Here is a 25,162-nt window from a genome sequence, read left to right on the forward strand (position 1 = left end):
GATGCTGCATAACAAAAAAACTTGCATCTTAAAATAAAAATAAAACAGCAGCAAAGTAAAATAAATTTGTATTTCCCCATCTTTCAAAAAGGGAATTAGAAATTGCAATTACATTTTACAAGCATAGATGTAAATCTTTTGTAAAGGGTATTGGAACCATGCACTGGACATGATAATATATTAAAGTTAGCAAATGGTTCATCTGAAATGCATTTTTCTCTACATTTTATTATTCACAAGCTATCATACAATGATGAGGACTGGCCATGAATGTCATTTCTCCCAAAATGACAATATTCATGTCACAAATTAACATTACTCTATTCCCATAATTTGGGTTTCTAGCCAGTATAATCAGGTCAATCACTTGAAACCAAACCCCAGCTCTGCATCTTTCTCCACATGTACTGCCTGATGAGTTGAGTGTCTACAGGTTTCAATTCTGAGCATTCATAGAAACAAGCCACTATGGAATGTTAGTAAGTGTGATAAACTGGATTTACTGACACAATGCAAGACACACTTAGTTCTAATTAACTTAATGTTGAATTATATTACCATTTATTATTTCTACAGCTGATTTTAAAGTCACAAAGCCCAGAATCATTTTCAAAAAAGTCACGTGGCAGGATCACTCAATAACCTGCCAATAGGCAGTGAATGAGACTGGTTTCTTTATTCAGTTTTTGGATTCTTCTTCTTCAGGACATTTCCAAAGAAATGGGAGGATATAAAGAAGAACTTCAACTTTTAATGGCTCCACCTCAGAAAAGATTAAATTCAGTGCAAGACCACAAACCTACAATATGCAGGACACTTGGGCTGAAACGTATTCTGGTATAGTAACTTGTAATAATTCAAATTTTAAATTATGTAAACATTTAACAGGAAAAACAATGAGCATTGTCTTTAAGATTGTCATGCAAAAAATATTATAAATCCAACATAATTGAAGTTCTCCCAAGAAAACATAACATTTTCAAATCAATTGAGCACACTTGGTCCTTATTTCACACATTTGTTTTTTTCCCTCCCCTCATTCTTCACTTCAAAGGTCGATTTTTTCTTCATAAGCACACATGCACGAGGCCCTCTGACTGTCAAGGTAAGGTTTGCATCCTAAATGCATTACTGTATTGAAAAGCAGTTCTACAGCATTCTCACAAGCTATGTAAAGAGAAAAAAAAACAAAATTAGGTTTATTCCGTCAAAAAATTAGAATCATCAAGAAAACAAGTTTACCTTCGTTATGTGGATGGAGATTTAAATAATTATATCTAGTTACTAGCTGAACAAGTTTTCATGTGGACAAGATAGGACTCAACATGAAGTCTTTCTCTTAAAAATAGCAACTGCTATTGGCACAACTTTTTTAACTCCTCAGAAGATGAGCACAAATGCTCATTGATGTTAAAGCTCATTGAGCCTGCTTATATTTGAAAATATGATGGCTGATATGATCTTTCCTGCCTGATTTCCTTAACTCGATAAAAGTTTATATAAAAAACATTCAAAAAATATACTAGCAAACTAACGGGTCCAAAGACCAACCAAATCTCTTAGTCTTGTATTCCATATTTTAGAAGTGGCTGTAGAGATCCTGGATGCATTATTTGTAATCTACCAGAATTATGTAGATTCCAGACAAGTCCTAGAGGATTGGAAAATCATAAGTATAAGGCCACTATTCATGAGAGGAAAACAGAAAGCAAGAAACTATAGGCCAGGTAACCTTGCATCTATCCTTAGGAAAATGTTGGAATAAGGAGATGACAGCAGTACATTTAGAAAATTATCAAATAGTCAACATCATTTTAAAAGAGAGAAATAATGTTTGACAAAAATCTACCTGAAGGCAACAAAAAAACAATAAGGAGAAATAAAATTATATAATGGTAAGCTAGCCAATAATATGAAAGGGATACCAAAAGGCTTTTCAGATATATAAAGAGCAAAAGAGAGGCATGAGTGGATACCAGACGCTGATAAATAATGATGCAGGGATAGTAATGGGGAACAAAGAAATGGTGGATGAACTGAATAAGTAGTTTTGTCAGTCTTAGCGGTGGAAGACACCAGCAGCATGTCAGAAAAATCAAAAGTGGCAAGGGCAGAAGTGGGTATAGTTCCTATTACAAAGGAGAAGGGACTTGGGAAGCTGAAAGGTCTGAAGATAAATAAGTCACCAGGAGTTTACAGATGACTGGAAAATCACTAATGTCACTTCACTCTTTCAGAAAGGGAGGAAGGCAAAAGACCGTAAATTGTATACCAGTAAACCTGATTTCAGTGGTTGGCAAGATATTAAAGTCCATTATTAAAGCTACACATGAGACTGCTAAACAAGAGGCCATGTTATTACAGGAAAGCAACTAGCTTGGACAGAAAATTGGCTGACTGACAAAAGGCATAGAGAGGGAATAAAGGGGGCCTTTTCTGGTTGGCTGCCAATGACTAACTGATGGTCCATAGGGGCCAATGTTGGGTCTGCTACTTTTCATGTTATATGTTAATGACTTGCATGACGGGGCTGATGACTTTGTGACCAGGTTTGCAGATGATACAAAAATAGGTGTGTTGTGGTTGGGTGGGGCCAGATAGGGCTGAGGATGCAGGAAATTTACAGAGGACTTGGGCAGATTAGGAGAATGAGCAAAGGAATAGCAGATGGAATACCGTGTAGGTATATGTATGAACATGCATGTTGGTAGAAGGAATAAAGGTGTAAAATTATTTTCTAAATGGGGAGTGAATTCAGAAACTGGATCAGCAAAGGGTCCTGAGAGTCCAAGTGTAGAATTCCCTAAAGGTTAACTTGCAAATAAGCAAGTTAGAATTCATTTCAAGAGGACTAGAACTTAAAAGGAAGGATGTAATGCTGAGGCTTTATAAGGCATTAGTCAGACCACATTTGGAGTATTGTGAGCAGTTCTGAGTCCCGTATCTAAAAAAAGGATGTGATGCCATTGGAGAAGGTCCAGACAAAGTTTACAAGAATTATCCTGGGAGTGAAAGGGTTAATGTATGAGGCGCATTTCATGGCTCTGGGCCTGTACTCGCTGGAGTTCAGACAAATGAAGGAAGATCTCATTGAAACCCACCAAATATTGAAATACCTAGACAGAGTGGATGTGGAGAAAATGTTTCCAGTAATGGGGGGAGTCTAGTATCGGGGGGGGGGGAGGCAGAAATTTCTTTAGCTAGAAGCTGGTGAACCTATTCACTGGCGAGATGGCTGTGGAGGCCAAGTCACTGGCCAATATTTAAAGCAGATTCTGATAAGTTCTTGATTAACTTGGGTCATCAGAGGTTATGGGGAAAAGGCGGGAAATGGGGTTGAGAAACAAATCAACCATGATTGAAAGGCAGAGCAGACTTGATGGGCTGATTGACCGAATTCTGCTCCTATGTCATATAGTTTTATAATGTCAATGCCTCATGAGCTGTTACAAATTAAAACTGAATGCAATGAAGAGCAGATGTTACAACACTTACCCTGTACAGTTGCATCTATTCCTAATGTTTTCTGTACGTTTCTGCAAATTGTTGAAAGGCAGTACTGAAATATTTCATCACAGTCCTGTTTAGAATTACCACAGGTATCATAACAACGATCATGTTGATTGCAGCACTTCGTCATGGAAGGAATTCCCACATCTAACTTCATAAAAATATACATGAACATTAGAAATTCAAAATCTTCAAAAGCTGTGTTCTAATCATGATAAAATCTGTATTCAGTTTTGGAATCAACACTACAAGTTTGCAGATGCTGGGGTTGATGTTTTGCTGCCTTCAAAATTCTGGAGGAATTTCTTGATGTCTACTAGCATTGGTCACTGGAGAGTTTCTGGGGGCATATTTACAATCAATTTTTAGTTTTGGTTTATTCAACTAACTGTTGCTTTTAAAGAAGTTCCCTGCTACTCCATTCCTTTATCAATGGGGATGCACCTCCAAGAGGTTTGTGAGGTGATGTGTTTTGCAATGATAAGAAGACCAGGACATACAGAACCCCAGGAAGGGTTCCCAGAAAGGGACATTGGTGTATATATCCAAAGATTTCTGAAAGTGGCAGCAAAGGTTTATACCGTGGTGAAGAGGACAAGAATCCTGAATGCCTTCATTAGCCAGGGCACAGTATAAGAACGGGAAGGTACAGCTTTATAAGGCAATGGTTAGGTCAAGATAGAGTGGAGTAAGCAGTTCTGATCACCATACTATAGGAAGGACACAATGTCACTGGACTGGGTAGAGAGGAGACACATCAGGATTTTGTCTATGATGACACAATTCAGTTGTGAAGCAAAACTGATTTCTTTGGAGAACAGGAGACAGCAGTAGAGTATAAGAACATAAGAAATAGGAGCAGGAGTAGGCCATTTGGCCCATCGAGCCTGCTCTGCCATACAATAAGATCATAGCTGATCTGACCATGGATTCATCTCCACCTACCTGTCTTTTCCCCATAACCCTTAATTCCCCTACTATGCAAAAATCTACCCAACTTTGTCTTAAATATATTTACTGAGGTAACCTTCATTTGGCAGAGAATTCCACAGATTCACCACTCTCTGGGAAAAGCAGTTTCTCCTCATCTCCATCCTAAATCTACTCCAACGAATCTTGAGGCTATGTCCCCTAGTTCTAGTCTCACCCACCAGTGGAAACAACTTTCCTGCCTCCATCTTCATCCCTTTCATAATTGTATGTGTGTCTATAAGATCTCCTCTCATTCTTCTGAATTCCAGTGAGTACAATCCTAGATGACTCAATCTCTCCACAGTCTAACCTCCTCATCACCAGGAATCAACCTGGTGAACCTCCTCTGCACTGCCTTCAAAGCCAGTATATCTTTTCTCAAGTAAGGAGACCAGAACTGCATGCAGTACAACATGTACAGCCTCACCAGTACCCTATACCGTTGCAGCATAACCTCCTTGCCCTTAAGTTCAATCCCTCTAGCAATGAAGGCCAACATTCCACTTGCCTTCTTGATAGCCTGCTGCACCTGCAAACCAACCTTTTGTAATTCATGCACAAGCACTCCCAAGTCCCTCTGCACAGCAGCATGCTGCAGTTTTTTTACCATCTAAATAATAATCTGCTCTTTTCTTTCCAGTGGATGACCTTGCATTTACCAACATTGTACTCTATCTGCCAGACCCTTGCCAACTCATTTAACCTATCTATATCTCTCTGCAGACCCTCCATATCTTCTGCACAACTTGCTTTTCCACTCAATTTAGTATCATCAGCAAACTTAGATACACTACACTTAGTAGAACTCACTGCTGTATACAAAGTAATGTGTGGCATAAGCAGGATAGATAGCAAGAATTTTGTATCCACAGCAGCGGTATCTAAAACCGAAGGGCAAACGTTTATGACAAGGGATTAGAAGGTTTAGAAGGAACCTTTTCACAAATGTGGTAGTTGAAAAGAACTGGGTAGATGGAAAAGGCAGAATACTTGCAGATTTATGTATTTAGACAAGCACTCTAATCACCAGGCAAAGAAGGCCACCTGATGAAAAATGGGATTAATATAGATGGGTATTTGATGGCCAAAAAAGACATAATGGCGAATAGGTCCTGTACATCTCTCTGACTCCGAGACTCCAAGTGGAGCTTGAAAAAAGAAATTGGATTGAATGGCAAAACTAAAACTCTTTGAGTAACAAGATCAAATGTAAGAATCCTTTCTGCAAAAGAGTTCTTAACCATTTAAGACAGAGTTCAGGGGTACTAAAACAGATGTACAATCAGGAAAAGAACAGACATAGCAGCCTACGTAAATTGTGTTGGATTCCTGGAGCAGTTACTGAGAGAGAGTATGTAATAATCAGTATTATTTTCTATTGATTATTATTTGCTGCCCAAACTAAAGTTGAAATGTAATACAGAAGAAGAAATATTAAGTCTTCATCACCCTTATGTGCCCGTTGGGAATTAAGTATATTGCTTGAAATAGAACTATTGATCATTATCACAATAATTGAAACTGCATGATTAAAAAAGTAATATGTGATTAGAACACAAAGGGCAAAGGCAATTGATACAAAGAGTTATGTGACAATTTTTTTCCACTTCTCATCGTTTCTGGAGCTGCTTGTTGGGGTCGAGTTGTATGGACACAAGCTATAATTCAGCATGTCTCTCAAGTGGCAGTTCTTTATGTATAAACTCAGCCATACTTATTCAATCATAAGCTCTAGCTCAAATCATATTCTCTCCTTTTTTATACAGATACTTCAAGGCAGACAGGAATTAGAAGCCTGGCTGATCTTGTTCCAAAAGCTACAGATTCAAATGTATAAAAACCAATAGCTTATAAACAAATCTGAGGTTTTCCAATATTCATGGCTGAAGGTAATGCATTTTTAAACAGAAGGCCATTAAGAGAACTTCTTACAATGAATCAGCTAAGGATATGCTGTACATGCTTTATTGGTATCCTTCCTGGAGTGTTCCCTTAGTTTTTTGCCTACAGGTTATCCACAGTGCTTTTTTTCTCTTTTTTGTTTCCATGTCACAGATTGGGTGACTAGGATAAATAGACAACTTCTTTGGTCATGATCTAAATGATATTGTTCCCAGCTGTTTGGCTCCTTCCCCAATTCCTTATTGTTTACTGTGAGGAAAGAGATTGCCGAGATAATTTGACTGAACCTTTGAATTGTAATCCTCCTTAACATTAATTTACATTTATCAAACATCTTCAAACAATAAAAAAGCCAAGATGTGTTCCAAGGGGGAGAATGGAATCAGCTGGAAAGGAAATACTTGGTGTTATCTAAAAACACAGAAATGCAACGTTGAACAGTTCATGTTCCAAGCCTTTCTTGGTAACGCTCCCCAATTCTTCCTCCATTACATTGACGACTGTATTGGTGCTGCTTCATGCATCTCTGCTCAGTTCGTTAATTTCATCAACATTGTCTCTAACTTCCACCCTGCCCTTAAATTAACTTGGTCCATTTCTAACACCTGTCTCCCCTTTCTCGACCTCTCTGTCCCCATCCCTAGAGAGAAAGTGTCGACTGACGTCTTTTATAAACCTAATGATTCCCAGTTACCTTGACTATACCTCTTCTCACCCTATCTCCTGTAAAAATGCTATTCCTTTTTCCTTCATCTCCACCACATCTGTTTTCTGGATGTAGCTTTCCTTTCAAGGCAATCAGAGATGTCCTCCTTCAAAGAACAGGGTTTCCCTTCTCCCACCATTGACACTGCCCTCACCCACATCTCCACTTCTTGAACATCCACGCTCACCCCGTCCTCCCGCAGCCTTAACAGGGATAGAGTTTCCTCGTGTCCTCAGCTATCACCCCATGAGCCTCTGCATACAACACATCATTCCTACAACTTCCAGCATCCCCAAATGGATCCCAACACCAAACATATCTTTACCTCCTCCCCCTCTCTCAGCTTTCTGTGGGGATCAGTTCTTCTGTGATTCCCTTGTCCATTCTTCCCTCCCCACTAATCTTCCTGTCAATTGTCCCTGTAAGTGGTTTAAGTGTTACACCTGCCCATTCACCTCCTCCCTTACCTCCATTCAGGGTCCCAAACAGTCCTTCCAGGTGAGACAACACTTAACCTGCGAATCTGCTGAGGTTATTTACTGTGTCTGGTGCTCCCGATGTAGTCTCCTCTACATAGGTGAGACCACTTGTAAATTGGGATGACCGCTTTGTCAGGCAACTCCGCCCCATCCATCAAAATCAGAACTCCCCAGTAGCCAAGTACTTTAATTCCAATTCCCACTCCATTTCAACATGTTGGTCCATGGCCTCCTCTTGTGCCACAATGAGGCCACCCTCATGGTGCAGGAAAAAGTTAAAGTCTGTCCTGAGCCTTATAGGCTCATCAGGCCAGTGCTTATGCCGGTTTCCGTGGCGTGAAGTGACTGAGAGTATGAGACTTCCTTCCCCCCCCCTCCCAACCCCCCGGGATAGGATGCCAGTCAATCGCGAGGTTAACCCCAGCATTTTGCTGATACCCATTTTCAGCTGGGTGGACTGGGGCAATGTGTGGTTAAGTGCCTTGCTCAAGGACACAACACGCTGCTTCGCCTGGGGCTCGAACACATGACCTTCCGATTGCTAGTCCAAAGCCTTAACCACTTGGCCACGCACCACAATGGTACAGGAGTAACATGTTATATTCCATCAGGGTAGCCTCCAACTTGATGGCATTAATATCTATTTCTCCTTCTGGTATATATATAAAAAAATACCTTCCCACTCTCCTCTTTTTGTACTCCCCACTCTGGTCTTTTACCTCTTCTCACCTGCTTATCACCTCCTCCTGGGTATCCTCCTCTTTCCCTTTCTCCTATGGTCCAAACACCTCTCCTATCAGATTCCTTCCTCTCTAGCCCTTTACCTTTCCTACTCACCTGGCTTCACCTATCACCTTCTAGCTGTTCTCCTTTCCCTTCCCCCATATTCAGATGTCTTCCCCCTTTCGTTCTCATCTCAAGGAAGGTCTCAGCCCAAAACGTCAACTGCTTATTCATTTCCATAGATGCTGCTTGATGTGCAGAGTTCCTCCAGCACTATGTGTGTGTTGCTTTGGATTTCCAGCATCTGCAGAATTTTTCGTGGTTTTAAAATATATTTGAGAAGGTTTCTGAAAGTTTAGAAAAGTAGCAAAGTAAATTGATTTATTTAGGGCATACCAAAGAGGACCATCACAGCTAAAAAGAAGAATACAGTGAGTGGAGATAAAGCAAGCTGGAACTGATGGATAGCAGTATATGAAATAGGACTGGGAAAAGTTCATGTGAGGTTACAGAACTAACAGATAAGATGATTTTAAATATAGCACAGTAAGAAAACATGGAGCCAGCAGAACTAAGAAGCAACGTTGATGGACAAGGTAAAACAGATACAATTGATAATTTTGTAGGCTGTTTGGCACATATAAAGTAAGGCAAGGATTGGCTTAAGAAAGGCATCAACTACAAGAATTTGTTAACAATTATTTGCTGATCAGTCTGGTATAAACAGTCATGCTATTGTTATTACTGTTGTTCCTTTCCGCACCTTAAAGTGCTTCAGGCTGCAACCTTGCAGATTCTTTAGCGTTTTTGGCTGTTTTGTAAATAAGACCGACTTGCTAACTCAATGTTCCACCTAGCACGGATGGAAAGCATGCAAGGAGCTGGCAGATTCGAACCCGGGACCACTCGCCTCCAAGTCCAGTGCAGATGCTACTATACCTCCGGCCAGCTAGTCACACTATTAGAAATGCAAAGTTGTTTTAACAATTCAATCTTTTGGCGAGTAGCCCAGAAGCTTATATTACAACAACAGGAAGAAAATGGAAATTTCTTTTCGCTCTTGCTTCAGCAATTTCAAAATAAAAAGATAAATATGATTTTATTTCCCTTCCCATAAATCATGTGGTGCAGTTTCTACAAATTTAGTATGTGTAATAAATGATGATTGCTAGTAATACTGAGAAATAAGGACTCAAGGGACAAATGAAAATTACAATCTTGACTTTCAGCATCATATTGATTTTTAAAACTGTAAAAAGAATATTGTTTAGACAGTTTTGCAACCAGCTTATATGTCGTTGGCACAAAAAAGTCTCCATCTGTTCCACTAGTTTGTATAGTTTTTGAAGCCCTCAGGAGAATCAATCTCGGGGTTGTATATGGTGACATATGTGTACTTCGATAATAAATATTCTTTAAACTTTGAATGCTTTTAATATTTGTAACTGAACTGAAATAAACTTGGGAAAAATACAACATTCCTTACATGAACTCCAAACATAGGAGAGCCACATCCATTGGGTGGAGGAGGCTTATAACCGTAACGAGGAACTGGCTTGGATCCTGAAAAAAGATGTTTATAGTAATCAAATCATTTTCAACCATTATCAAAATACTAATGTCATTAGCTATTCAAAATTGAAGAAAGATTGAGAAAAAAAGGAGGGGCAGAGCTGGTATTGGCAGATAGGAACAATATGAGGTATTTGAGGAGTATAAGAAATGCAAGAGAACACTCGAGAAAGAAATCAGTAGGGCTAAAAGACACAAGGTTGCCTTAGCAGACGAAAGGGCTGAAAGAAAATCCTAAGGGATTCTACAGATATACTAAGAGCAAAAAAATTACAAGTGACAAAATTAATCCTCAGGAGACAGACACTGTGAGGGAAAGCAACATCAAAGTCGTTGACCCTATCCCGATTACAGAGGAAGAAGTGTTGGCTATCTTGAGGAAATTAGGGTGGATAAATCTCCGGAGCCAACAAAGTGTTCCCTCAGACCCTGTGGGGGACAGGTGCAGAAATTGCAGGGGCCCTGGCAGAGATATTTAAAGCATCTTTAGCGACAGGTGAGGTACCAGAGGATTAGAGGATATAATGTTGTTCTGCTATTTAAGAAAAGCTCTAAAACTAAAACAGAAAATTATAAGCCGGTGAGCTTACATCAGTGGTGGGAAAGAATTTGGAAGGTATTCTGAGGGATTGCATGCATTTGGATAGACATGGACTGATTAGGGATAGTCGGCATGGCTTTGTGCATGATAGGATATGTAGGTCATGTCTAACCAATCTTTCAGTTTTTTTGAGGAAGTTACCACGAAAGTTGATGAAGGCAAGGCGGTGGATGTTGTCTACACATACTTTAGCAAGGCGTTTGACAAGGTCCAACATGGGAGGTCGATTAAGAAGGTTCAGGTGCTCAGTATTGAAGATGAGGTTGTGAATTGGATTAGGTATTAGCTTTGTGGGAGAAGCTAGAAAGTGGTAGTAGATGGTTGCCTCTCTGACTAGTGGAGTGCCACAGGGATTGGTGCTAGATCTATTCTGTTTGTCATTTATATCGATTATCTGGATGATAATGCAGTTAACAGGATCAGCAAATTTCTGGATGACACCAAGACTGGAGGTGTAGTGGACAGCGAGGAAGACTATCAGAGCTTGCAGCAGGATCTGGACGAGCGGGAAAAATGGGCTGAAAAATGGCAAATGAAATTTAATGCAGACAAGTGTGAGGTGCTGCACTTCAGCAGGACCAACCAGGGTAAGTATTACACAGTGAACAGTGGGGCACTGAGGAGTGTGGTAGAACAAAGGGATCTGGGAATACAGGTCCATAAGTCATTGAAAGTGGCAGCACAGGGTCGTAAAGAAAGCTTTTGGCACATTGGCCTTCATAAATCAAAGTATTGAGTGCAGGAGATGGGATGTTATGTTGAAGTTGTATAAGACATTGCTAGGGCTTAATATGGAGTATTGTGTGCTGATTTGGTCACCTACCTACAGGAAAGATGTAAATAACGTTGAAAGAGTACAGAGAATATTTACAATGATGTTACCAGGACTGCAAGACCTGAGTTATAAGGAAAGATTGAATAGGTTAGGACTTTAATTACTTGGAACATAGAAGATTGAGGGAAGATTTGATAGAGGTGTACATTATGAGGGGTATAGATAGCGTAAATGCAAGAAGGTTTTTTCCACTGAGGTTAGGTGGGACTACAACTAGAGATTATAGGTTAAGGGTGAAAAGTGAAGTTTAAGGGGTCAGGAAGTGAATCTTCTTCATTCAGAGGATCTTGAGAATGTAGAACGAGCTGCCATCGCAAGTGGTACATGCATGGATAGGTACATGGATGGTAGGGGCATGGAAGGCTATGGTTTGAGTGCAGGTTAATGGGACTTGGCAGTTTAAATGGTTCAGCGTGGACTAAATGGGCTGATGGGCCTGTTTCTGTGCTGTATTTTTCTATGACTCTAAGAAAAATATCCCTAATGGTCCTCTGCTATGATTTTATTATTCATGTTCCCTATTCATTATTCCCACAATTAAGAGACTTAATGATAAAATTCATGTTGTATTGTGATATTAGAAAGAACAAGATTTAAGAATTCTGCAAGGTACAAGGCCCACATGGAACAAAGTATAGCAAACAACAACCTACAGCACAGAACCCAAATTCACCAGAAAATACTTTGATCAGCAGACATAATTAAAGCAATTTCCAATCAAATTAGAATGGTATGTAATCATTAAAAAAAAGATCAGACTGAACCATTTCAAAATTCTCTGTAAGTAATAACCACGCTTTGGTTACCAGCTTTGTAAAAACACTGCAATATGCTGCATTTACCAGGATCACCGGTTCAAATGAGCTAATCTCAGCACGAGAACTGCATCATCACCATAGTGATCACTGTTTAGAAAGGACAGTCATCAGCCACAGATTGCCTTTGACTATCAGAACTCCCCACCAGAAAAGGAACCTTGTTCAACAAGTTAGAATAGTTCAGAGCTCAACTTTGTTACCTTGCAAAGACAGATAATCACTTTGCTAACCAAAGTAGTTAAACATGACCTCTTATAAGGTCACAAGAATGTGCATATATTCAATAAATTATTCCAGGTCATCAACTTCACGAGACAAGCGGATAAAATATATTTTGGGAGTAGTGTAAAGAAAGAAATGTATTCATGATGACTATGACACGAGAGCCCCCCAATCCAAAAATGTAATATTTTAACTTCAAAACTATGTATGCTTTTACTGAATAGCAAAACTGACGACTGATCATCTTACTCACCATCACTGCATTTGTACCTACAGAGCCCGTCCTCCCCGCCAAGTAGATCCAGTGCTGCATTCAGGTACGTGTCAATCTTATGAATTCCATTCCGAATTGTTTTCAGCTTCCCCCGCCAATCTTTGAAGTCTGCATCTTCCGAACGGCACCCACAACTCCTCAAAATAACTCCCAGAAACACACAGATTTGCAAACGCATGCTCAAAATTATTTTACTGATTTGTTTTTCACTTTTGCTTTTCAGCTATAATGAACAACGTTTTCTGCTGTGTGTATCTACACAGATGAATCTAAACTATTGTTATCCAACTAGAAGAGAGATCCAAATCAAAACCATTTGTTGGCACTGCATTCCAAAAGTAAGTAACAGGGTAAACTCTCTTACTCAGACTTCAGTTAGGCTACTAAACTTCTGACCATTCCTTAAATTTTAGAACACAGTTTTCATATTTGTATTGGCTTGATATCCTTCAGTTGCTGTGAAAGTACTCAAATATCACTGCTGGCCATATGGATGAGAATAGCTGGATGAAGGGTCACGTCTCCTGTAATCTTGTGATCTAGAAACAGAGAAAAAAACAAATCTAAGTGCAAATGTAGAAAAAAAATGTGTGCAGGATATATTCTCTTCAATTCACAGTATTCAAAATTGATCTAATCTAGGCTTCAGCAAGCTATAATTAGAGCTAGCCTTTAGTTTTGTCTGCATGGCCACTACAGTCTACAGTTAAAACAAAATCAGATCTATCCTTTCTTGGTTAGGACATTAATTTTAACAGCAATTACGTAATTACATATAATCTTTCAATAAACACACGGCAATAATATAGCTAGACATGCTAACTATATGGTTTTAGACTAAACCGAATCTACCCCCCCCCCCACCCCAATGTCTAGAAACTTCGACAAAGCCTTTAGATGTTTCAAGATTCAAAGCCAGTTATTGACCCCACCTTCATAATATCAACATGTACAATTATATAGTGGATTCTGGTTAATTGGTCCATCGGTTCATTGGAGCAGTTGCTTAGTTGAGAAAACCCTTAAAATCAAATCTAACTGATAAAATAACTGGGATTCCTTTTGTTTATTTGGGACACTATGCCGCTTACGGTAATTAAGACAGGAGTATGTTGCTAAACAGTTTCTAATTAGCGTATGTCATCTGAACTTGTAAGGCCATTATACACAATACTGTGCTTAGAGCAAACAATTTTTAAATAGCATTAATTGCATCTGTTTGCGTTCAAAAAGCAGTGATTTTTGTCACTGACAGTTGGCAAGAAATAAGCAGTAAAACAATTCAGATCTGTTTCAAGCCTGCAGGCTTGGAGATGCCAAAAACCATTTATCTACTTCAACAAGTTAGGACTACAAATAATCTGAAGATATCAACAATCATCTTGAATGTTACAATGAAAATGAAGATTTGGCAGACGTAGTCATCAAAAGCATTGTATGAAGGTGGTCCATTATCTGCACTAGGTATCTGCTCTAGTTTTGTTCATTTACAGTCAATCAAAAGAACACAGCAGCGAGTTCGTCGAATGTCTTATCGGACAATGACAGTGAAACCTGTGTGGGAGAGTTTTTAAAGTAGAATAGCCATTGCACTGGGACAGTTTCAGATGTCTGAGTCCAGTGGTACGAGTAGTTACCACTAATGGCAGTCTTCTTTGGTTGCAGTGGATAACAATGACTTCTTGTGTACCTTATCATGCCCTTTGCTCTCCACAAAGCATTGCCAAACTAACTTCTTGGCCATCAGATCTCATTTGCCCAGTCCACCGGAGCCAGGACTGGCATGTCCCTGTATTACTGGGTTATGAAGCCCGTCAGCTACCCTGCCAGTCAAAGCAGTACACCCATTGTCGCAAGCTAACAGGCACTTGGACCCATAGGTGTGAGCTGAGTGTCCATTGAGGATCAAAGGTGAGTGAGCGAGCGTGGAGCACCACAAGCCTGTTCAGCAGAGGTGCTACCTCTCCCTGGACATCCCATATACTGGATGAATTCCTCTGTTGATAACTATTAGAAATACACTGTTTATAGTACTCCTACTGCCCTCACAGTAAAAAGCTAGGCAGGGAGTTAAACACCTCAAAAATCCTGTGAGCTGGAAGCTTTCTTCAGGGTTTTTAAATGAGAACATTTTGTGAAAAGATATTGCTGTTTCAACAGCAAATAACAAGTAGATGAAGATCAATGTCTTTCTACCGTGTGTGCTTCAAGTCGAAATCCGCATTATGCTGCGCCAGAAATTATGTAAAAAAGTTTAAGCAGGAAGTGATGTTTGTACAAAAGGAACTGCACACAAAATGAACAGCGCTTTGAAAGGCAAAACAGTACTGTAGTAACGTTGGTAGTGTTCTAATTTGTCTTTCATTTAAATGAATAATTTGTTACTCAGTTAAACAGTAGTTTAACTATTTTGTACCTTTTAAACTATTTTCATGAAATTTCAGCTGATTGGGGCAGCCGCTTAATTGGGCCAAAACGTACTGGTCCCGATGTGTCCCAATTAACTAGAACTCACTGCATTGAAAAGTTCCAGAACACCACAATACCTGATTCCACTACATCTTAGTCTATACTATGTTTATGGGCAGAGTTGTCCTTTTACATTTTCAATGTCATACAACACATAAGTAAGCAGTAAAACAATAAATAAACATTCCCATTTTTGTCTGCTCGGCATTGCCTTTCCTTTCCTACTTTGGTTTTGCACATCCACAATCTAAATCACCACACCTAAACTGATATGCCTTGGAACATTGCATTTCTCTCTGGCGTGGTATCCAAATGGAAACATCTTAGAATCATTCAACATGTCAATGCAACTCCTAATTAGAGAGTCAAATCAACATACAACACAAAATTTTTTAGTGAGAATACCTATCTCCACCCTAAGCCCCACCCCAAGCAGTGTGCCCAGTATTCTGGTGCTTTCATAAAGATTCAGTGGGAAAAGTCAAAAGATGAGTTAAAGCCCTGGAGCAATCCTGACATTTGTGCAGAACTGAGAGAGCTCATTACTACTGGAATTATCTTTCAAAAATGTAAAATGAGAACACTGAACACAGCCTCCACTTATTGTATTTTTGTCTTCCACTGAACGTTTTAAGGACAGCTTTTTCCCGTCCGTCATCAGATTTCTGAACCGTCCATGAACTCAGGAACATTACCCCACTATTCCTATTTTGCACTCTTTATTTTATTTTTATCGTAACATTGTATTTTTATATCTTCCGTTGCAATGGTACCACAAAACAACAAATTTCACGTCAATGTCGGTGAAATAAACCTGACTCTAATCTCAAATGGATATGCATGATCGTAACAGAAAGGGGCTAACGCTCAGCTCACACCAAATATCAAGTTATTCTTAACCCGTGGGTGTTCGTGGAATGATATTGTATTTCCTACGAATCTGGGTACACGCTAAAATGTACTTCGGCTTTTGGGGCGTCTGACATCGAAAAGGGCCCATATAAAAGCAAGTTTTTCAAAAATCACAAATCTTCACTACATTTATAACGTTAAGACAACATTTGAAGGCAAGGATAGGATTTGAAGTTTCAATACCTCGAAGCATCCAATATTTAGGATTGGATGAAATCTAAGTAAGTCAACAATCTGACTTCCTCAACATCAACATGAACACCGTCCGAGAAATAGCAAGGTTAAATATAAAGTGTCTGTGCGAGACTGTAAACGAACCGGGGGACGATTCAACACAGAGCGGCCCGGAGTGAAAGTGGAATCTGTGCGCCCTGTTCCGCCAAATTTTTACCTGCATTTCCCGAACGTACCTTATGTTGACATGGCCGACAATGCGCCTGCGCATCTTCACGCACGCCATCACCCTCACCAGGTACACTGCCCCCTGCCCCGGAAGACCGGCTGACAAACACCCGCACCCATTGCTCATTCCCGCTCTTCACCAGGGAGGGGTCAAAACTGCAGCATTTTCTGATGATATTTTCATACCTTTCTATACTGTATGGGAAATTAGTCAAATGTTTAAACCCAAGTGTGATGCAAGACCATCTGTTCTGATATAAAATTATTACAACATAAGAAGTGTGTGCCGGGGTGAGCCATTCAGCCCCTCAAGTCTACTTCACCATACATCAACATGGCCACTCACTTCCTCCAGGGCAGGAAATTATGTGGAATCTATCCATCTCTGCTTTAAATGAACTGAGCAAAAGAGCTTTCTGGGATACAAAATCCCAAAGATTTATCACCCTCTGTGTGATGAAATCCCTCCCAATGTCAGTACTAAACAGTTTACAGTTATTCTGAGACAGTAATCCCTCATTCTAGCCTTGTCAGGCTGGGGGAAAATTCTCCCTGCTGAGCCTTGTATGAAGTTTGTAATTTTCAATGAGATCTCTCGTCGTTCTTCCTTAACTCTAGAGGATACACACCTAATCTATTATACAGCAAGCCTGCCATCCCTGGAATTCATCTCCTATGCTACCTGCTTTGATTTTCTCCTTACTGAATTCCACTTTAGGTTTCTATCCCTGCCAAAGCAGTTTAAACCCTCCCCAATAACTGCTTCCACGCATCTACCCCTCCCTCCAATGATGTCAGTCCTGGCTCCTTTGAAGTGGAACCTATTCCACATGTACTGATCTCAGCCGACCCACAAACATTCCAAAAGCCTAAAACTGAAAAAAAAATCTGTCTTAACTATCTCCAGGCACATATTTGTTTGCTTTATTCTCCTAGTCATCATGTGGAGGTTGGGATTTTCCTGAAATAATTACTTTTGAAATCCGGTTTTTAACCTCCTTCCTAGCTCCCCAAACTCAGCTTGTTTCTATCCAGCTTGTCAGGTACTGTGACCTCAGCACTATGACCTTTGGCTCTTCACCCTCCTGATCAGGATGCTCTGCAGCTGTTCAGCAACACCCTTGGTCCTAGCACCAGGGAAATACCCTACCATCAAACTTAAACATTAACCCTGTGTTGGTTTTAACAAATGCTGCTTGACCTGATGAGTATTTCCACCGTATTCTGTTTCTATCTCAGATTTCCTGCATCTACTTTTATATTCGTTTTTCAGTGATACAGCAGGATGGGACAGTGTTTTGATCAGACCAATGACTAATATATCAAATTAAGCACAGTGTTTTTCGTTGGGGGCGTTATTTTTTTAAAATAAACATGTCAAATGTACAGTCGGCCCTCCTTATCCATGGGGGATTGATTCCGGGACCCCCCCCCCCCCCCCCCCCCCCGCGGATACCAAAATTTGCAGATGCTCAAGTCCCTTATTTAACACGTATCAGTGCGCTGGTCTTTAGGGCCCAGCGGAACCCCGGACCTTATTTAACAAGTCTCTGTGCGGTGGACATTAGGACCTGGCTACGCTGCTCTGAATCCGCAGTGTTTCTGTTCACAAAAATAATCACGATCGCGATTGAAAATAAGGTGGAAGTGATAAAGCGATCAGAAAGAGGTGAAACGCTATCAGTCATTGGAAAAGCGTTAGGCTACAGTCGGTCAACAATCGGAACAATTTTAATGGAGCATGTGAAAGGCACTGCCCCGATGAAAGCTACAATTATTACTAAGCAACGCAGTATTTTAATTATTGAAATATGTATGTTTCTTAAGTGTTTTATATGCGTAGAAAGGTAAAATATATACTATATACTAAGAAAAACGTTTGGCTAACTGACGCTAAATAATACCGGATGTACCTGTTCCGACTACAAATCCGATTTAAAGACGGACTCAGGAATGGAACTCATTCATAACTCGGGGACTGCCTGTACTTATAAGTCATTTCTAGATTACTTATAATACCTAATATAATGTAAATGATATGTAAATAGTTGTTATACTGTATTGTTTAGGGAATAATGACAAGAAAAAATAGTCTGTACATGCTAAAACGACAAGTGCTGGAGAGAGAACTTCTGGGTTTTCCCGATCCGCGGTCGGTTGAATCCGCGGATAAGGAGGGTCGACTGTACATCTGCAAGGGAAAGTATTAAATCTGTTGGTTGATGGCATTTAGATGATAAAAACCATAAGACATAGAAGCAGAATTAGCCCATTTGTCCCATCAAGTTTGATCCACCGTTCCATCATGGCTGCCTTGAAATTGAAACAAAAATACCCAGAGAGTGCGGGAAGTATAAGTGGAGGAATGTCATTCACAGTGAGGACACAGAGATTCCGGAACAAGAGCTGTGAGGAAGAAATATTGGTAGCAAGGAACAGATACAATAATATGGGTTAATTTGCTCCAATATCTATCAGGGTCTTTACTGCAAAACCCATGAATCAGTGGCAGCTACCATCAGCACAAAGTGCACCCCTCTCATTTGTACAGATGGAGTGTGGTCAGCTGGGAACCGAAAACCAAACCAATGCCCTGATCAAGAGGTGGAGACCAAACTGTGACTAGGAACATGGGCAGGTGTGTCCAGAAAGGGAACGTTGGGGTTAATTTTGGGGAGAGGGTTTTAAGGTAAGAGGGCAAGGAGAAAGTTCTAAGAGATAAGAAACAGGCCATGATGGGTCAAGGAAAAAGCCAATGGAAAATGAGCAAAAAGAAATGGACAAAATGCACAAGAACCTCTCTGCCCGAGTAAACGTTTGTGTGTGGTACATTATTTTACTTTTAAAATATTTCCTTGGTGGGGTGCATTTTTTATTCCATACAATTTCCTGTTGTTTTAGAATCTAAAATGGGTATTAATTTATTATGGAGACTGCGTTAGTTACATAAACTGCTGTAAGGTAATGTATGGGGTGGAAACAAATGCATAATTCACATCCACCCACTGACATTGATTTGGGGTTCACTTTACAAGGCTGGTCTGATGTGATGACGTAATTATATGAAGTTTTATATCGTGCTTTATGTGCTGTGTTTGGTTAACAATAAAATGAGTTGTTACGGTTTCCCTTAAACTTAAAACACCTCTGCAGTTGCTTTGAACTGCAGGAGTTTTGGGAGCAAATAATGTTGCTTGCTTTGTACAAGCTGCTGCAAGAAATCTCTGTGGACGACACCAGATAATACTACATAGTGGCATTGCTCAGCATTTCCACAGCAGATTGGGGAATGCTAGGCCTTCAGAGCTAACAAACCACATGCCATCTCTCTCCTGGGAAATCACCATCCTTGTTTTATTTTTAAAGAACTCTTTATGCAGCAAATACCTGATCACGTTCAGTTAGCCCTCACTAATACACCTGTGAATGACTATAGGGAGCTTGCTAAACTGCCTGAAGTTATTTTTCTGGAGTCGATCTAGTTAAGGGCTATCATCAGGTATGTGTATGCTTGGAGGACAGTCCCAAAATGTCTGTGATAGCACTGCTCGGCCTCTGAGTTTCTCCGCATGCCATTTAGCCTGAAAAATGCAGCACAAACTTTCCAACAGCTGATGGACTCTGTACTAAAAGACTTAGATTTTCTTTTTGTTTACCTGGATGATATACTTGTCACCAGTACCTCAAAATCCAAACACATATCACATCTTAGCACGCTTTTCAAGCACTTAAGCCTTCACATCTTGCTTATTAATCCTGCTAAATGCCAGTCTGGGTTGTCAACCATTGACTTTCTCAGTCCTCACATCTCTGCAGTAGTTGTGAACCCCTCCCATCGAAAGTCACTGCAATTATGGATTTCCCACCATCCTGCACTACTACAAAAGTACAAGAGTTTTAAGGTATGGTAAATTTCTATCACCGCTTCATTCAGCCACTGAACTTATTCTCCCCCTGTATAGTGCCCTTAAAGGCAATGTTCCTAATTGCGTGCCTGACTGAGAGTAGACATGACCAGAGTATTTCATGACACCAAACGAGCTCGTTCCAACTATACCTGCTCCCCAACACACCTATAAGCCATTACTACTAACTCTTCCCAGGTTCCCATGGCAGCCGACCAAACTACTGACCCAGAGGTCCAGGCTTCCTGAACAGCAGTCACGGGCCTGTGGATGGCTGACGTTAAGCTCAGGGATGCTGGGGTCTCTCTCCTGAGCAATGCCTCAGCTGGTCGCCCTCAGACCATAATGCCCGCAAGATGGAGGCAGACTGTTTTTAACTCCATTCACGGATCTTCACATCCGGCTGGAAGGCCTTACAGAAACTGTTTGCACTAAAGTTTGCGAGGCACAACCTTAGAAAAGACCTGTGTGATTGGAGTGCAGCCTGTAGCCTGTGTTGAGTGCCAGTGGGCAAAAATTAACTGTCATGTTCAGGTACCACGGGCACCTTATCAGATCCCTGTGCAACAGTTTGGCCATGCCAAAGTGGACCTGGTTGGTCCTCTTCACCCCTCCTGTGGTTTCACGCATCTCCTTACCATGGTGGACCGTAGCACCAGCTGGCCAAAGGCCATTCCTCTAGCATTGACGTTGGCCGCAGATGTGGCACAGACGTTCATCAGTATCTGAGGTGCTCGGTTTGGCAACACATCTGATATTTCCTCTGACCGTGGTCCCCAATTCTCATTAGACCTCGGGGCTGCGATGGCCCACAACCTCGGCGTTAGGCTACATCACACCGTGGTGTATCATCCACAGTCCAAGGCCTGTGTGAGCGGTTTCACAGATCCGTAAAGGCTACTCTGATAAGTTTTGGCATGATCGTCTCCCGTGGGTCCTACTGGGGCCCAGAACAGCTCTAAAAAAAGACCTGCATAGCTGACATGGTATGCAGGCAGTCGTTACGCGCGCCAGGTGATTTTGCTCCTGAAGCCACAGCTGCCTGGTCAGCAGCGTTCTGCCCTCTTCAGAAAATTCAATTCCTTTGCACCTACTCCTACCTCCCATCATGGTGTGCAGTATATTGGGTTCCTGTTGACCTACAGTCCACCTCGTTCACTTTCATCTGCAATTTCATCTACTGTCCAGCACAACAACATCTCCATAAGCTCCCTTATGATGGCCCATTCTCCACTTCGGAAAGGAGACAAAAGCCTTTTATCATCGATAGGAGGAATAAACCTGAATGTATTTTGGCCCACCAAAAGTTGGAGGGTTCCATTACCACGCCCCTGGTGTCACGTCATGACCAGGAGTGTGTCAACACACCTCCAGAGAGCCTGAGGCACCTGCTGTTACTCTAGTCATGGAGCATGGGACCTGAGCTGGGCGGCTCATCCAAGCTCCAGGGAGGCTCACATTCTGGGGCTTTCTGTGTAGAGTAATATAACAGATGCATAATTCACAACCACCCACATTCAGTTGGGGTTCACTTTAAGAGGCTGGTCTGATGTGATGATGTAACGACGTGAAGTTTTAACCGCACTTTATGCTCTGTGTTTGGTTGACAATAAAAGGAGTTGATATGGTTTCTCTTAAACTTAAAACGCCTCTGCCATTTTATTTGCGAAAACCTACACTGCTATGTAAAACTATACGACCAAGAAATAGCAGGCAAAAGATTGAGCATTTGAAATGGTTCTGATCTTTGCAAAACAATGCCTACTTCAAGACTCCAATTCAGGCATAACCCTGGTAAATCTCTTCTGCAACCTTTCTAAAGCTTCTACTTCCTTTCAAATATGAGGCGACCAGAACTGAACACAATATTACAAGTGTGGTCTAACCAGAGTTTTATAGAGTTGCAGCATTACCTTGTGGACCTCGAATTCTGCACCCCCCCCCCCCGCCCCGCCCCGACCAATGAAGGCCAACACAACACACTCCTTCTTAACAACCCTATCAACTTGCACAGCAACTTTGAGGGATCTATGGATGTGGACTCCAAGATCCTTCTGCTCCTCCACACCGCCAAGAATCCCGTTATTAACCCTGTATGCTACCTTCAAACTTGATCTTCCAAAGTGAATCACTTCACATTTTTCCAGGTTGAACTCCATCTGCCACTTCTCAGCCTAGCTCTGCATCCTATCAGTGTCCCGTTAAAACCCTCAACAACACCACCCAACCATCATGTCAACTGCAAACTTATCCAAGTCATTTATATAGAAAAGAAGCACAATGAGCAGGGGTCCCATAACAGATCCCTGTGTAACACCACTGTTCACTGACCTCCAGGCAGAATACTCTTCATCTACAACCCAGATGTACAATCTTTTTCTTCCATTGAGATTGGGTAAGACTAGAAAGGTTAAGGGTGACAGGTGAAATGTTTAAGGGGAAAATTCTTCACCTATAGGGTGGTGGAAGTGGTGGATGCAGGTTTGATTTCAACAATTACGAGAAATTTGGATAGGCACATGGATGGGAAGGATTTGGAGAGCTATAATCTGGATGGAGGACGATCAGACTGAGCGGATCAATGGTTCATCATGGACTAAATGGGCCGATGGGCCTATTTCACTGTTGTAGTGTTATATGACTCAGCCCCCTCTATCTTCTATAGGTAAGCCAATTCGGAATCCATATGGCTGTTTCCTTGGATCCCATGCCTCCTGACTTTCTGGATGAGTTTACCAGAGGGAACCTTATCAAACACCTTACTAAGATCTCTATACATCACATCTATCGTCATCAATGTGCTTTGTCACACTCTCAGAGAATTCAATCAGCTCATGAGGCATGGCCTACCCCTCACAAAACCATGCTGAGTATCCCTCATCAGACAATGCTTCTCCAAATGCTCAATAATCCTGTCTCTAAGAATCTTCTCTGATAATCTGCCCACTCCTGAAGTAAGACTCACTGATCTATAAGTCCCAGGGTTATCCATAAACCTTTCTTGAACATGTGTGTCAACAGTAAAGCAACCCTTCTCAGAGGTTTCTTTGTCTGTCCTCCAAGATAAATGGCTGAGATCAATATAGGAGCTGCAAGCTCTTCTATAGATAGGCAAAGTGGTGGCTGAAGGTGTACAGACATGTGGTTTGTGAGACTTTTTTCATTTCACTGCTTACACAGAGCATCTATCACAGAGATACACAGAGTATCTAAGGCCTCAAGTTTCTCAATACATCACAAATGTTTTTTCTTGACACTAAACTGTCATGGGTCAGAGGCTCACAGCATTCAGTGGAGATGAGACTCTGGTCACAATCTTCCCCTTTTCCTCTGGCAGCAGGATAATCTTTTCCCATTACAGAGAGTCTAGTGTCAGGTATGTGAATAATTTGCCTTCCCCAATGTTTCTGGCTTGAATATAACCAGGGCCTCAACTACTAGAAGACTTTGACATTGGTCCACTTCCCTTTCAAGTGAATTTGTAATATTTTCCAAAGACAGTATTGATAGTAATTTTCCTGTGACTGGAGATGAATTATGTAGGTAAATTTAACTAGAGTGTTCCACACTGCCTCCCTACTGTTAGAATCAATGCAACACACAAGATCCTGGAGGACTCCGCAGATCGGGCAGCATCTGTTGAGGCAAAGGGGCACAATGTCTTTTTGGGCCACGACCTTTCATCTAGACTAGGGGCTGTGATACCAATCTACACTCTGATTCAGGAAGGAGCTGTTTGGACACTGGGAAGAGGCAGTTGGGGGAGGGGCACAGGTGGTCACTTCTAGAGAAACAATGACTAGATTCTGGAAATTGCCGACTACAAGGAATGATAGACATAAATTGATACATTTGAGTGCAGAAATGGACGAAGAAGGAGTTTATTATGGGTTATGCTGATAATTAGATAAGAAAGCTCCAATTCTTACATATGACTGTTAGGTTGAATACGTTGGCACTTCAACAAAGCTGTGAGTAAAATGCCATGTTATCCTAGAATTAAAACAAGCGACTGTAAAATGCACATTGGCTATTCGCTGTAAGAACATCAGCAATTGGTGGACACATTGTTTTTTTTTACTTATTTGCATGTTTGCTTTTGCAATATATACAGTGCAGATCAAAATAATGAAAAGTCCCATAAAGTTGTTTCGAATTATGAATATCAGTGTCACAAATGAAAATGCAACTATACGGACAAAAAATCTCAGTCTATCTTTTATGTTGTAAACGGAAATGGGAGTATAAAGCAAACACGAGGAAATGTGCAGATGCTGGAAATTCAAGCAACACACACAAAATGCTGGTGGGACGCAGCAGGCCAGGCAACATCTATAGGGAGAAGCGCTGTCGACAGAGTCATGGGAGTATAAATCTTGGCTTTAACAAAATTAGATGTACTTATCTGTCCTATGGTTCTCTCGCGACTGAGTTGCCACCGTGATACTTCCTATGCTTGAACAATTCTCCGCTGTCTTTGCATGTGTAACTTTTCCATTGATCCTGAGCTTCTCCACCATTATTCCCATCAATCCTTCATTCTGCCCAGCCCTCACCTTCCTTATCCCTTAAGCATACAATCGCTTATTCGTTAGCTTTGTTACATTGTTTTGTTTCCATCCTACTACAATAGTATCAGAAATTCACCACGTACAGATACGACGCAAGAAATCCTACAACTTCACCGCTTTCAAACCACTCTCGCGGCTCATCCTCGGAAAACTACAATCATGGCCCCCGGTCCTTCATCTAATGGCTGCAACTTCATGACGACTGCAACTGCTTTTTCGATGGCGTGAAATATTTTTAAGAACCGTCCCATTTTACAAATGTCACACAATGCGAATATGACCCCATAAA

The 25,162-nt window shown here is 40.9% G+C and overlaps 1 protein-coding gene across 5 annotated transcripts; it reads right to left on the minus strand.

Annotated features, from left to right (window-relative positions):
* Positions 1 to 480: 480 nt before the first annotated feature.
* Positions 481 to 25,056, minus strand: pla2g12a (phospholipase A2, group XIIA). Of its 5 annotated transcripts, none has more exons than XM_073058355.1 (5): positions 24,957 to 25,056; positions 12,594 to 13,153; positions 9,779 to 9,855; positions 3,496 to 3,661; positions 481 to 1,167 (listed from the first exon to the last, which is right to left on the minus strand). In XM_073058355.1, the coding sequence occupies exons 2-5, from the start codon at positions 12,790 to 12,792 to the stop codon at positions 1,049 to 1,051; spliced, it is 561 nt and encodes a 186-aa protein (XP_072914456.1). In that variant the 5' UTR covers positions 12,793 to 13,153; positions 24,957 to 25,056; the 3' UTR covers positions 481 to 1,048. The 5 variants fall into 5 exon arrangements, with proteins under 5 accessions (XP_072914456.1, XP_072914459.1, XP_072914457.1 ...); XM_073058358.1 differs by lacking the exon at positions 24,957 to 25,056 and adding an exon at positions 16,406 to 16,509; XM_073058356.1 differs by lacking the exon at positions 24,957 to 25,056 and adding an exon at positions 16,387 to 16,426.
* Positions 25,057 to 25,162: the final 106 nt, after the last annotated feature.

The sequence above is a fragment of the Hemitrygon akajei genome, chromosome 10 (genome assembly GCF_048418815.1).
Source record: "Hemitrygon akajei chromosome 10, sHemAka1.3, whole genome shotgun sequence".
NCBI lineage: Eukaryota > Metazoa > Chordata > Chondrichthyes > Myliobatiformes > Dasyatidae > Hemitrygon > Hemitrygon akajei.

What these genes read in the sequence shown, in the direction of transcription:
- pla2g12a (XM_073058355.1), bottom strand. Translation starts at nt 12,792, where the DNA reads ATGCGTTTGCAAATCTGTGTGTTTCTGGGAGTTATTTTGAGGAGTTGT. An exon ending in TAGGTACAAATGCAGTGATG is followed by an intron (nt 9,856 to 12,593) that starts GTGAGTAAGATG and finishes ATCTTTTTTCAG; the next exon opens with GATCCAAGCCAGTTCCTCGT. An exon ending in AATAGATGCAACTGTACAGG is followed by an intron (nt 1,168 to 3,495) that starts GTAAGTGTTGTA and finishes CTCTTTACATAG; the next exon opens with CTTGTGAGAATGCTGTAGAA.